Source organism: Acomys russatus, chromosome 15, assembly GCF_903995435.1.
Source record: "Acomys russatus chromosome 15, mAcoRus1.1, whole genome shotgun sequence".
Lineage (NCBI taxonomy): Eukaryota > Metazoa > Chordata > Mammalia > Rodentia > Muridae > Acomys > Acomys russatus.
In genome coordinates, this window is record NC_067151.1 from 33,131,667 (window position 1) to 33,146,815 (window position 15,149).

General features: G+C 40.2%; 1 protein-coding gene across 2 annotated transcripts in view; it reads right to left on the reverse strand.

Moving 5' to 3' along the window:
* Window positions 1-15,149, reverse strand: part of Nbea (neurobeachin) — a 657,568-nt gene that overhangs the window by 516,091 nt on the left and 126,328 nt on the right. The window contains exon 1 of one of the 2 annotated variants that reach the window (XM_051157179.1): window positions 14,211-14,480. The exons of the other annotated variant lie outside the window; for it this stretch is intronic. Within the exon in view, the coding sequence (XP_051013136.1) occupies window positions 14,211-14,480 (270 nt within the window). Of the gene's footprint in view, window positions 1-14,210; window positions 14,481-15,149 lie in introns of those variants that run through there. 2 annotated transcript variants of the gene reach the window in all.

Here is a 15,149-nt window from a genome sequence, read left to right on the forward strand (position 1 = left end):
ACATGAACAGGAAGTTTTTACACAAAAAAAAGTAATATGATAATTTCACAGGTAATATGCAACACAGTATGACTCTTAAAAATAGGAGATATTGTTATATTAAGTCATATTGTTTAAAAAAATAACAAATTCTAGAATTATGAAAAAAAAAAAAACTATGTCCCAGTAAGAGAACTCATTCTCTGTAAACACAAGAGACTTTGTTTAACTTGGGACATTTTGATGCCTTTATATCTCAGGTGAACATGATTCAGTTGAGATACTAAGATTGAATAAATGCTGCTAGTACACAACCAATATCATCACCACCACCAAAGAAATTATATATTTTAAGCAACAGCAAACTTGGAAGTGCAAGATCTAGTTTTGAAATCTTTGAGTCATCCCTGAAGCTCAGCAATTCTGCAACCTTAGACAACCCTCCCCCAACCTCAGCCAGACTCTGTATGTGACAATATCCCAATTTACTCCCAGAGTTGGGAGAAGGTATTAAGAACAAGAATGTGAAAACAAGTCCAACCTATAAATGCCAGTTCCTCACCCAAATTTGAAAAGCTTGGCATTACAGTAGAAACGTATATACATCAACTTTAAACACAAGTAATTTCCCTCAACAAAGGGAAGACCTTGTTATAAGGAGACACATCTAAATTTATAGTACCATTAAACATTTGCATCAGTGTCTGCTCTATATTAACAAACTGAGGGAAATGACAATAATTAGAAGTTACAATATGTACTTCATTCACACATTCAAGCACATATATGTGATGGTTCTTATACGGCCTCTAAGGGTCAGCAATAATGGCACAAGCCTACTTTTTCTCTGTAATGCATTAATCTGTTCCCCTAATTCTAGTTCCAAATACTACCCAAAAGATCCAGCTTGCTTAGTAAAAAAGTAAACCATTAAAGTCACTTAGAATACATCATTTTCAAACTCAGAAATAGCTCACAACTTAGTTTTTGCTAAGTAACTTTTGTATATCAATCTATGCCATTGTCCTGTGCGCATTTTTATTTCTCTCTTAGAGTGTCTTGAGTCACCAAGGGGAAGTATTCCCATTCAGGGTCACCACTTCACACAGTGGTGCTTTGGGGATAATCTCTAGATGGCATATTTTATTTAGTAAGGAGGAAGAACCCTTACTTTAGTATGTAAGGATTTAAATCTAGCAAAGCTATTATCTAAATAATCTTGTCTAACTGCTTCCCATTTTTGTAGTCTTATTTTCTGACTGTAAAGAATAGTATCTACAAAAGAAACCATATTCTATAGATTAGACTATATAATTCAATTTCACAAATATACTGTAAACTGTCAGTTAAGATATTCATTTAAATTATTTTCTAAAATTAAGTGACCATAAAATGGTATTTATTTAATCCTCTAACTTGTCCCTTAGGCTTGTTACCCAAGTAATCTCCCAAAACTTCCAGAGGGAGGCATCATTTGCCTGGGATCATCATTCATGCCCTGCTGTGTCTCCATCTAAGACTCAACCATGTGAGGAAGGAATAGATGCAGCAGGTTCCAGATCAAAACACATGTGCTACTTCATGCCTGTTCCTTTCCTATTTCCTACCCTCCTCAAAATAAAATATTAGAAAGAGAAGGAGAAGGAGGTAAGGAGGGAGGGAGAGTACCACAGGCACCATATGAAATGAGTGCAGGATTCAGGAGGGCATGAGAGATGGGTACCTGAGAGCTTCCTGATAGGCTCCCAGACCCAGGTATTTTGAGTTTGTTTTAGTTAAGTTACTCTTTTTTTCAGAGTAAGAATATGAAAAACAATAAGTAGTAAATACAGTTATCTATGCCCTAAGCTTTTTGCATGTAATAATTTCATTTAATAAATACAACAATATAATCAGGTAGACAATCCATTTTATAAGAACATAACATTAAAAAAGAACAGAAAGTTTATAATGACTGTGAACTGTATAATAAATATAACATGGCTGTAAAATTATTTAACTTTTTCCTACTACTGAACAGTTAGATTGTTGTTAATTATTTTATATATAGAACTGAACTACAATTGCTCTCTAACTTGTTCAAGGGAAAATTTTTCTAAGCTAAGGAAGCCTAAGGCTAGCGATTTAGTTCAGTTGGTACAGTGTTTGCTCAGCATGAAGAAGACCTTTGTTTCAGTTCCCAGCACCACATAAACAGGCGTGCTGAAGTACGCCTGTAATCCCAACACAAAGAAGGTGCAAGCAGACAGATCAAAAATTCAAGGTCATTCTGCCACACAGTAAACTCTAGGCCAGCCTACATCAAAAATAACTAAAAGAAAAACTTGGACTTTAGTCCAGGGTGGAAAATATATATTTATTTGCATTTTTCTGCATGTAGACATACAGTTAGACCAACACTATCTGTTGAAGATGGTGTCTTTTTTCCATTGTATGGTTTTGGCTCCTTTGTCAAATATCAAGTGTCCATAGATGTGTGGGTTTAATTTCTGGGTCTCTAATTCAATTCCATTGATCAACCAGTCTATTTCTATGCCAGTTCCATGCAGTTTTTATAGAATGGCTAAGATCAAAAACTCATACTGGCGAGGATGTGGAGAAAGGGGAACACTCCTCCATTTCTGGTAAGAGTGCAAACTTGTACAACCCCTTTGAAATCAATCTAGCACTTTCTCAGAAAATAGGGAATAGTGTTAAAGACCCAGCTATACCACTCTGGGACATGTACCAAAAAGATGTTCCACCATACAGCATTTGCTCAACTGTGCTCATAATGGCTTTATTAGTAATAGCCAGAAACTGGAAACAACCCAGATGTCCCCCAACAAAAGAATGGATAAAGAAACTCTTGTATATCTACACAACGGAATACTATTTAGCTGCTAAAACAAGGACATCATGACATTTTCAGGCAAATGGATCAATCTGGAAAAGACAGTCCTAACCCAGACCCAGAAAGATATGCATGATACATACTTAACTTATAAGTGAATATTTGCTAGGCACACAGGATAACCATACTACAATCCACAGACCTAAAGAAGCTAAGTATCAAGGAAGACCCTAGGGAGGATGCTTAATTCTCAGTCAGAAGGACAAATAGAACAGACACTGGAAGCGGTTGAAGAGAGGGAGCAGGACAGGAGCCCCCCATAGTTGTCCTCTGAAAAACTCCACCCAGCAGGGGATCGAAGCAGATGCTGAGCCTTAAGGCCAATCTTTGGGCAGAGTGCAGGGAGTCTTTTGGAAAAGTGGTGGAATAGGAGGACCAAAAAGGGAGAGAAGCTCCACAAGAAGACCAACAGAGCCAACAAATCTGGACCAAGGGGGGCTCTGTGGAAACTGAGGCACCTACCAAGAACCAGGCATGGAGATGACTCAGGCTCCCTGCTCAGAGGTAGCCAATAGGAAACTCTGTGTCCATGTAGGTCATTTAGTAAGGGGGACTAGAGGCTGACTCCAACTTGAACTCTGTTGCCTGCACTTCAATCGCTTTCCCTGGGTGAGGCGACCTTGCCAGGCCACAGAGGAAAAGGATGCAGGCAATCCTGAAGAGACTTGATAGCCTGGGATCCCTTGTTAAGGGAGGAGAGCTCCCCTTTCTGAGGACTAGGGGACAGGGAGGGGGGGAAGAGGGTGGGAGGGTAGGACCAAGAGAAGACAAGGGAGGGGACTAAGATCGGGATATAAAGTGGGGGGAAGAAAATGAATGCTGATAGTAATTAACAATTTATTTCCCCTTTTTGCAATATACTAAGCTCTTTGATAAGCCCATACCTCTATTGTTTATCCTGTAATACTTAGTGCCCTAAATAATTTTTTCAATTTATAATTTAAAGTATTAAAGCGTCTTTGACATGAAAGCATTAGAAACAGGACTCAAAAAAGCACAAGCAAAATAGGAAATGAGTTAGTTTAAAGAGCTGAAGCATCTGAACATATAACCAACTGACTTGAGGTGTTCCAAAGACGCCCACTGTGACCCACCTCTTAGTTCAAGTACCGTCATGCTACCTCCATTACCAAGAGGATTCCACCTTTCACAATATCCACCTACATTCATATATCCCCCATATAACTAATATGTAATAATTTAAATACACACACACACACACACACACACGATTACTGTCACTTAACCAAACAGACTGTAAAGAAAATCACGGTTCCTAATTTTAAGTGTATCCATGATCAGAACAACCATAATTCCATGTGGTGGCAAATGTAATTCCTTAGCCAACTAATTTTAGAAGCATCTATTAATTCCCTTAGAAAACTTAACTTTTCCAGTACCTTCCCTAGAATATTTTCAATCTACCAGGTCTACTACTTAGGCAACCCACTTCCTCTTTGAGATGTCTCAGAGGCTTGGAAGGAGAACTGCCTAAAGAAAACTTTGGACAGTTAAAACAATCGTGAATTATAAAAGAACTGCCAGAGGTATCACCATGCCCGACTTCAAGCTGTACTTAGAGCTACAGTGATGATGATGATGATGATGATGATGATGATAATGGAGGAGGAGGAAGAAGAGGAGAAAAAAGAGGAGGAGGAGTTAATACTGGCAAAAAAAACAGACACATTGATCAATTAAATAGAATTAAAGACCCCAACATAAATCTACTTGCTGGGGGACATCTGATTTTTATAAAGAGGCCAGAAATACACACTGGAAAAAGAGAACATCATCAACAAATGATGATTATCAAATTGGACAGCCACATAGAGAAGAATGTAAAGAGTTCCATACTTATCACCCTACACAAAACTCAACTCCAAATGGATCAAAGACCTCATCATAAAACCAGATACACTGAACCTGATAGAAGAAGAAAGTGAGGAATGGCCTTGAACTGTTTGGCACAGGAAGACTTTCTGAAGAGAACATCATTAGCACAGGCATTAAGATTAACAATTAATAAATGGGAAATCATGAAACTGAAAAGTTTCTGCACTGCAAAGGACACTGTCATTCAGACAAAGCTGCAGCCTACAGAATGGGAGAAGATTTGTACCAACTCCACATTCAATAGAGGGCTAATATCTAAAATATATAAAGAACTCAAAAATCTAGATATGAAAAAAAGCAAATAACCCAATTCAAAAATGGGGTACAGATCCAACCAGAGTTCCCAAAAGAGGAAACTCAAATGGCTGAAAAGCACTGTTCAACATTCTTAGCCATCAGGGAAATGCAAATCAAAACTGCTTTGAGATTTCATCTTGCATTGTCAGAATGGCTAAGTGATAGTTCATGCCAGCAAGGATGTGGAATAAGGGGAACACTCCTCCACTGCTGGTGGGAATGCAAGCTCATGCAGTCATTGTGGAAATCAGTGTGATGGTTCCTCAGGAAAATGGGACTCAATATACCTTAAGATTTAGCTATATCATTCCTGGGCATATACCCAGAGGATGCTTCCCCCTACCACAGAGACACTTATTCAATCACTATCATTGCTTCTCCAATTTGCCAGAATTTGGAAACAATCTACATGTCCCTCAACAGAAGAATGAGTAAAGAAAATGTAGTACATTTCCACAGTGGAGTATTGCTTAACTGTTACAAAAAATGAAATCATAAAATGTTTGGGTAAAAGAATGGAACTGGAAGAAAGATCATCACAAGTTAGGTATACCAGAGCACAAAAGAGAAATACAGTATGCATTAGCTTATATGTGGACATTAGTTATTAAGTCCATGACAATCAAACCACAATCCATAGGGCCACAGGGTTTAGGTACAGAGTAAGGAACTGGGATGGACAGATATATCTTAATAGGAAAGGGAAACAGACATTTATAAACGGATGGGGCAGCTAGAATGAGAGGATCAAGTGGGGAGGGAGAGGAAGGAGGAGGACAAGGGAGAAAATTAAGGAAGAGAAATTTAAAATTTAGGGCCATATGAGGAGTAATATAGAAACCAAATACAGTAGAAGCGCGCTCTCTCTCTCTCTCTCTCTCTCTCTCTCTCTCTCTCTCTCTCTCTGTGTGTGTGTGTGTGTGTGTGTGTGTGTGTGTCTGTGTCTGCATGTCTCTGTGTCTGTCTATGTCTGTGTGTTATGCAATCTAAATGATACTGTTATGTGATGGGGGAGATAAAGCCCCAACTGGCCATCTCTTGTTATCAAATGAAGTTTCCAGTACAGGGACTGGATTACATCAATTGAGCTGTTGGGCAAAGGGGTCCAAAGAGGTTCCTAAAAATGCAGGCTGTTGTCAAGACTATAGGTTGCTTTCCACAAACTGACACCAAGTCCCCATTGCTGAAGACAACAAACACCTACACAACTCACTGAGCATGGAGAAACGGAGCTAGTGCCTACATAGAGCCTTCACCTTACGTGTTAGTGCCTTTGGTACAGGAAGGTACTCTGCATGCTACCAAAAGAGAACATCAACCCAGCCACAGACCCTTAGACAATGCTTGTAAGATATGCTGGGGCAATGGTGCTACAAAGCCTGTGGGAGTAACTGACCAATCTGAATTAACTTAAGGCCCACTCCAAAGATGGAGCCCATACCTGACACTGCAAGGGAGAAACCAAATAATAATATTTTAGAAAGAAAGGAAGGAAAGAGAGAGGGATGGGAAGGAGGGAGGCAGGCAGGGAGAAGACAGAAGCAAAGAAGCAAAGAATAAAATAACTCCTAATGACACTCTGCTATGCTCATGGAGCAGTACCTTGCTCAGCTGTTATCAGAGCTTCCTCCAACAGCAGATGGGAACAAATACAGAGACTGACAGCCAGACAATATTCAGAGAGTGCCAGATCTTGGAACACTCCACCCTAAAAGGAACATCTTCAAATCCCTCCCCTCAGGGTTCTGGGAACCCTGAAGAGGAGGAGGCAGAGTGTGAGAATCAGAAGGCACAGAGAGCACCTAGGAAACAAGGCCCTCCAAATCAACATGATTACAGCATATATGTACTCACAGAGACTGCAGGCATCTACACCAGGTTCTTTAAGTATATATTTATGGCTTCCAGTTTAGTGGGGGGTTTTGTGGGATTCCTAAGTATAGGGATGACTGGGACTCTGTTGCTTGTGCCTTCCTTTGGTATCATTGCCTTCTGTTTGTTTTGCCCAATTCTAATGTGTTAGTTTTTGTTTTCTCTTATTATATTTCATTTTATTATTATCACTTAGAAGTCTGTTTTCTAAGAGAGACAGAAAAGGAGTGGATGGGAGGGGAGGGGAGGAGGAACTGGGAGGAGTAAAGGGAGGAAAAAGCATAATCAGGATATATTCTGTGGGAAACAATCTATTTTCAATAAAAGGGAAAAAATTATAATCACTAGAATATAACCCACTCAGCTTCTGAATATTATATCTAAATTAAAAGAATTAAAGACAGAATATTTTCTTCAATTGCTCTTTCCTGTATGAATGGCCAATTATCTCTGCTCCATCAGTCATGCCAGACTGACTTCTACTGTTTCACCAGATACAATTTCAACTACTACTATGACATTAAAGTTTGCTTTTATGTGCAGATGTGTTCTAACAGAAATAAAGAGATGACTGGCAAAAAGAAAGAAGAACAAGGTCTTTTTGAACAGGCTGAGTATTTTCTGGGAGTACACTTTCCCTAAAACCTTACTGAATTTTCAGTCATGTCCTTTAGTCAAGAGCTTGAATTTATAACCAAAACAATAGATCTTGCTGAGATAGAGTGTGCTAATTTAAGTTCAGCTTTTTTAAGTTTTAGTTTTACAGAAATAGATCTTGCCTTAATGCTCATCTTGGTATCCTCCCTAAAGCGCAATAAACAAACACTAAGGCCGAGGGGCACAGCTCTTCTGCCACTCTGGCTGCATCCTCTTTAGAGCTCTTTAAACTGTATTCACTGTGACTTGTGTCTGGAAGCTGGGAGGTACTTAGATGGAGCGTAAAATGGAACGTTTTCATTTACACTTCTGCATTTCTTCTTATTAATTTAGCCTAAGGCAAAAAATAATGGCTTTTTAACCTACAAAGTCCTTGGTATTTTGATGCTCTTCCATCTTGGATGGCAGCTACTGCAAAAGAGACTTATCTTTCTTGAGAAGACTACATTTTCTTTGCTTTGCTTTCAAGCATTCAAGCTTAGACCAAAGCAAGCTGTTCTAGTATAAGACACTATAAGGTGTCCCAGGATATGGAAGAAGACTCTACCAAACCTAAATTCCAGCCTAAATAACTGCATGGGCAGAGTAACACAATGACAAGTAAACAGCTGCTTTCTAATCATTGAAAAAAGTTGCAAAGGAAGCCAAAGCCCTCACTGCGCAACACTCCACTTCAGTTTGAAAACTGTATCTTACAAGGCCTCATTTCAAATATTAGTTCTGGACTAGCAGGGGAATTCTTCCCATTAACAAGTGAAAAAACCCAACTTTAATTTATTCAAAACTAGTAGCAATGAAAACATATTTTAAAAGAGCACGAAAGATGCTCTAGTGTCATTTTGCTGCTGCTAAGCACGAAGACCAAAAACAACGTAGGGAAGGAAAGGATTGTTTCATTTTACAGGTTGCAGTTCATCCTTGAGGGCAGTCAGAGAAGAAACTGAAGCAGAATCTTGAAACAAAAGACCATGAGGGAATTTTTGTTTGGTTGGGTTTTGTTTGTTTGTTTTCTGAGAAGAGCTTTCATTGTGTAGCCCTGGCTGTCCTTGTACTTACTCTGTAGACCAGGATGGCCTCAAACTGACATGCGTCTGCATGTCTCTATCTCTTGGAATGTTACTTGCTCACTTGTTTTCAAGGCTCATGCTTAGCTGGCCTAGACCTTCTGTCCAAGAGATGATGCCACCAACAGTGGACAAGGCCTCTTACATCAATGAACAAAGAGCAACCACCCAGAGCTATGCCCCACACACCAACTTGATCTAGATAATTCTTTGTTCAAGGCTTTCCTTTCAAGATGACTCTAGACTGTGTCAAGCTAACAATTAAAGCTAACTAAGACAACAGACAATCGTGACAAGCAGAGAGGCACTAATACCAAATCAAGAAGACATTTAGTTCTCTTGGATTCACACATGGCAAAATTTGAAGGCAGACACTACAGCCATATACTAAAGACTCTATCTGTTCAGTATCTTGACCTAGCACCAACTATGTGACTACCCTTGGATAATGTTCAACCTAAACCAATCATGTGTTTTAGCCAGCCCTGCCTATTATCTACCCTCCTCAACAAGACATCTTGGAATACGTACGGGTGCATGTCAGTGAATGGTCCACTAGAGAAAAACTGAGATGCCATTAAAATGAAGCACAAGTGAAGATAAAGTCTTGTTAATGTTTCTATTCATATTCTTCAATGACTATGTATTTTCTCTCTTAGTAAGAGGAAAATAAAAATAACACGAAAATATTTCACCACATTCTTAACTATTCCTACGATATCACTTAAAAGCAATTACTTATGGCAATACTCAGGACAACTATAGGCCAGCCTGGTCTACATACTAAGTTCTAAGCTAACCAGGTATGCACTGTGAAACAACAACAACAAAAATTCCTTATATTTAAAAAATAATATTGACACATGAAATAATGCCTAATAGCTAACATATGCATATTCAACATACTTCTAGCTTTAAGAATAAGAAAAATATTCTATTTACATATTTTTTAACTATAACCTAGATGCTACTGATTTTCTGGGCTGTTTTGTGGTTTGCAACAAGGTGTCTTTTAGGTTAGATGGGATACTAACTCAGTTTATAGCTTTTTGAGCTAGTCCTAATTATTACTGTTTTCTACAAGTATTCTGCATATTCAAAATGCAGACTACCAAAGGGCCAGAAATACAAAAATAAATATGTAAAAGATTACGGCCTCAAATAAAGTAATAAAAAATATTTTTAAAAAAAGATTATGGCCTGGCATTATGGAGTTCAGAACTAAAACACACATAAATAATTGTAATACAGAGAGTAACTGGTATGTGGCAAGAAAGAGTTAGGCCAACAGTGCATAGAGTACATGAAGTATAGGCATAATGTGTGAAAAATGGCAATGGATAAACAACATTCTAAATAAACAAAGGTGCATGTGAATCAATGTAATACCACTACCCTGGGAAACAAAATGGAGCTGAGCTGTAAAATCTACTGTTATACTATGCTTGGAAAATACATAGCAAGATTCAAGAAAGAACCTTGTGACACTTTCAATCAATGGCCTAACTTTTACCAAAAATAATCTATAAACAAAGTTTTTATATAAAATTATAAAATTTAATCAGAAAAAGCTACATATTTGCTGCTTTAGTGTCAGTAAGCGACTATTTTTTGTGTTATTATGTGATACATTTATCCTTAAGCTCCTTGAGACAACAAAACTTATACTATTCATACATTTAGTTTTTCATGCTGAACAGCATTATATAAGCTACTAAAGATGGGGTGACATGCCAATAGGTATTAACATGCAAGAAATTCTTTTAGTATAAATAAATGTAGTTTAATTACAATTAAACACTTCCATGAGCCTACCTAAGATACAATTGTGAATTTTTGCCATTTATTTTTGAGATTGTAATTTAATTTCAATGTTTCTCCTTCCCCTTTTCTCCCCCAAGTGTTCAAATATATCCCTCCACTCCTCTTCAAATTCATGGCCTCTTTTCACTAATAATTGTATAGTTTTAATAAATTCAGTGTACTTATATTTAGTTTATGAAACTCAATCTGTAAAATAGAAATTATTCTGATTATCACTCGTAAATGAATAGATTCTCAAGGAAGAAGAGTTATGATCATTGTTTAGTACCAAAACAAACAGACAAAATTTCTCTTCTCACAAAATTACCAGGATCTACATACCAAGAGGAATTTAATAGTCTAAATGCCCTCATACATTAGTTGCATCTTTTAATACACTAAACAGTTATACCACTTACATTTTTAAAAAGTTAGAGAAATATCGTTTCTACAACTAAATACACAATGACACATTGCATAGTAACTAATTAAAAATAGTCTATAAACTCATGAAAAAATCAAATTCAATAATTCATTAAACAAATTTACAAGACGATAGTTGAATTCTACAATTATAATAAAAATTATACTACCTAAAGCAAATTTAAAAACACTACTGTAATTATTTCATTAAATATTAATTTTTATTTTATCTTTTAAAAACTTTGTTTGTGAAAAAGAAATTTCCATGTTATAAACAAAGATAAGACATGATATGTAAATAGCATTTACTTGAAGGAAATACTTTTTATAAATACATGTCAAGTATGTCTACAAAGGAAACAGTAGACCAAGTATGCATGCTTTACAAGAGAAAGCTAACCATAAAAGCTCTTCAACATAAACTCTCTTATGATGCCACATTTAAAACTCCCTCCTGAAGCCAAAGCTTCTTGACAACTAGTTTCTGTCACTGGTAGAGCCAACAAGGCAGATTACTGGCCACACACTCTCTTTGTAACCTTATTTTGAAACTCAGTAATCTTTCTGATAGTCTGTCCCGTATCTGAATACCTATAATGACATCATTCACTTTATTGATTACACTGTGGTTCTTCGCTTCAACTCACTGGATTAGGAGAAATGGTCCTCTCCCTTTGATTAAAAAGCAGAAAAATTCTAACCAGAGTTATGGTGAAGTTCTATATTTTACTACATACTTAAATTTTAATTTGCATTTTCCTTCAATTAGGTGAATATAGCACAGATTCTGAGGACCAAATCTTAGTATTCTCATATTTTCTCATTATACAGAAAGAATGAATGAATAGGAAAAACAAATATTTTGTCAAAAATGACTATGCCAAGGGTACTGCAAATCTCTCAAAAGTTTTAATGTAAGAGATATTTCACTGTTTCCACCTTACACTGTTCTTTCACATTTTAAGCTAAGACTGAAAGTAAAAGAAATTCATTTTACAGATACTAAAGGCTTTCAACTTCTAAGAAATCATACTCTAAATGAATTTTACTGGCCATTTTACTTCTTAAACAAAAATGAGGCTTTGATAATTATTGTCATGGCAAAGAATTGACTTGAAATCCCACAATTTCAACTATGACTATTTTTGAACCTACAATTCGAAACCTACACTTCATATGGCTGATTCAGGAACTATGATACAGCCAGGAACATAATAATAAATAGCTCCTTTTGTCATCTACTCTTTAATCCCAAAAGTTCCCATCTAAAAATAAATTGCATCTTTTTAAATCCATGGAAAGAGAATTTACACCTAGTATTTCGATTCCAAAAATCAATTTGGGGAATTAGTGACTTGGTATCACTCTATTTTAAAGTCTACAAGCTGAGAGTAAGTATCTAAAAAGAAAAAAAAAATGTTTGCTTCCTTCCTGGTAGATTTCATTGCACTAAAGAGTTAAATTTCTTTTTAGCACAAGAGAAATACTTCACTTCCTTTTTTAGTCTACTGTGTATCTAAAGAACCCCATCTGTTAAGAGCTGATCCAGCAGGCATGGCTGTTGCCGCAGGCTCACTGGTTCCACATTCAAATCAGTTTCCAGCTTGTGAGAGCCTTACTGCCTCTTATCAGGCTATAGAGCACTAGGTAAGCACACAAATTGCCATCATCACATCATCTAAGGTCAAACTCTTATTGGTTACAGAAAAATGGAAAACTTAAAATGTGTGTGTTCTTTACATATGAATTGAGTAGCAGCTAATCAATTTAATATGCTTAAGATTGCCTATCTTTTCTTCTAAAAAGAAAGAGGACCAAGAAAAGTAATGACCTGTTTGAATAGAAAATAATAGAAAATAGAAAACAAAGAAACAAACAAAAAAAAACATATTCTCATTAATGTTTTGATAAGAATTGGTTACACCTATGAGATGACAACCTCACAAACTTACACTGACTTTTGAGGTGACTTATTTGAAGGGTGCACAGAAGTAGAGCAAGATATTTTCTATTCAAGCAGCAATAACTACAAAGAAGTAAAGACAGATAACCTATCCTTGAGTTAACACACTAGGAAAAAGGAAAAGAAGGTGCTTCAACTTTTCTGTGAATTTCAAAGGCTCATAAACCACAGACATTATCTAATCCGTGTCTCAGGGTACCACTGCCATAGCTGCAGCTTTCTTTCAATTTTCCAATACATCAAATAAAAATAATTGCCTCGCTGAAAATTCAGGCTGCATGAGTGTTATAAAAATCCCCAGCAAGCATTTTTCTTTATATCCCTGCGACTTCACACCACTACAATGGTCAACTGATTGCTCCTACTTAACACCTTGCCTTCCAAAACCCTGCCTTACTGAATATCAGAGGCTAGATGTTGCAGAGAAAACTGTTTTTAAAAAAGCTTTGCTGCAGAAAAGCGAAAACAAAAACAAAGGAAATGCTCTTACAAAGCGCAAAACCCATGAACTAGTCTTAACCATGCTCTGTTTAGGATCTTCCTCTCCTTCAGTCGTGCCCTGTCATCTTGAACACTGCTTAGGCTCTCAGTAGATAGCGCAAAACATTAAGTCATACACAGTTCTGCAGTAACTCTCTTACCATGAAAGGAGCCAAAAAAAAAAAAAAAAAAAAAAAAAAAAAAAAAATCTACACTGCCTTAGGAACCTTTCTTCTAGCCTTTATCCACAAGCCATGCTCCTGAAGGCAACCATAGAAACCAACCTGTATGATCAGGTGCCCCTTACATTTTAACACCTTCTGTGCCCCACACACCCCCCAAAGATAAGAAGAGGCCCGGCATAACTGGAGCTGTACTACAAAGAGGGGAAGGTTGCCTAGAGATGGGGGTGGGGGTGAATAAAGGCACAACACTCTCCATCACAGCCGCGCAATGTATTTAAAGACAGATGCAAAATCTGCATCATTCCTCGTCCTCCCTGGAAAACACAGCACCCCAGCTGCTCAAGTTGGAACAAGCGCGCTTCTCACATTTCTGGAGCACTGGGGTGGGGGTGGGGGGGCTCCGGCTCTAGGGGCCGAGCTGTCACCCTCTGGGAGCCACAATATGGACAATTAAGAGATCCGGAGGAGAACCCCCAGAGGACCTGAGGGTCGCTTCACCCCTCCACTCACGGCCCAGGCCCGAATGACCGACCAGTCGTCGGAAGTGCCGGGTTGAGTTGGGCACCGCGCGGGTGGCAGGAGGGAGGTGGCGCGGCCGTGGCGGCGCGCGGGCGGGCGGGCGGGCGGGGAGGCAGAGGGACACCGGGAGGCAGGGCGCGGACGCCTGGGGCGGGGGATGGGGGGGAGGGAACGCTTACCAGGTTGAGCACCGTCTCCACGATGTCCCTGTTGCTGACCTCGCCGACCTGTATGAGTCCGATCAGAACGGCGAATTTCATACGGATGTTGCGGATGGGCACCGAAGGGTTGATCATCCCCGCGGGCAGCACCACCGGGCCAGCCCCGGAGCCGGCCGCCCCCCGCGGCTCCCCCATGGCTCCTCCGCTGCCTCCACCGCCACCGGCCCCGACGGCCAGGAGCGCGGCGGGCTGCGGCTCGAGCCCCGGGCCCGGCTTGTCGCTCGCCATCCGCCCCGCTGCTGAGGAGCCGCGCAGCGCCGCCGCGCCGCCTCCGCCGGTTCCGTTATCCCCGCCGCGGCCCCCGCCCCCCGGCCGGCGCCTCGCAGCCCCAGCATCCACCAGCGCCGCGGCGCCGGGCCCGCTCCAGTCCGCGCCTCCGCCGGGCCCGGCGGCCGAGCGGTGCGCCTCGCGGATGATCGCCTCAAAGGGTCGCTTCACGGGTCTCCTCGCCGGTTCTCCTCACGGAGGAGCTGCCGCAGCTGTCTCCCTACAGATCTCACGGTGCGCCTCAGCTCTTGCCTCTCGGAGCTCCTCACGGATCGCTTCAGCGCTCTTCTCACCGGTTCCCGGCCTCAGCTCGCTGCTGCTGGCCGGGACCCCCCGCGGGGATGCTGCCGGGTCTCGCTCAGCCCTCCGCCCTCCTCCGGGGGCCAAAGCTCTCGCCGCTACCACCGGCGCCGCTGTTGTTGTGAAGCCCCGACGCCGCCGCTCACTCCGCCATGTTGCCGCCCCCTGCCTGCGGTAGCGGCCACTGCGCCTGCGCGCAGCGTCTGTGGGTTGGGGGGGGGAGCCGAGGGGGGGCGGAGCCCTCTCTGCACCCCTTCTTTCTCCCGGCGCTCCTCCTCCGCATCCCTCACCCCTCGTCCCTCCCCCCACGCGCTGGGATCGGACCGACAG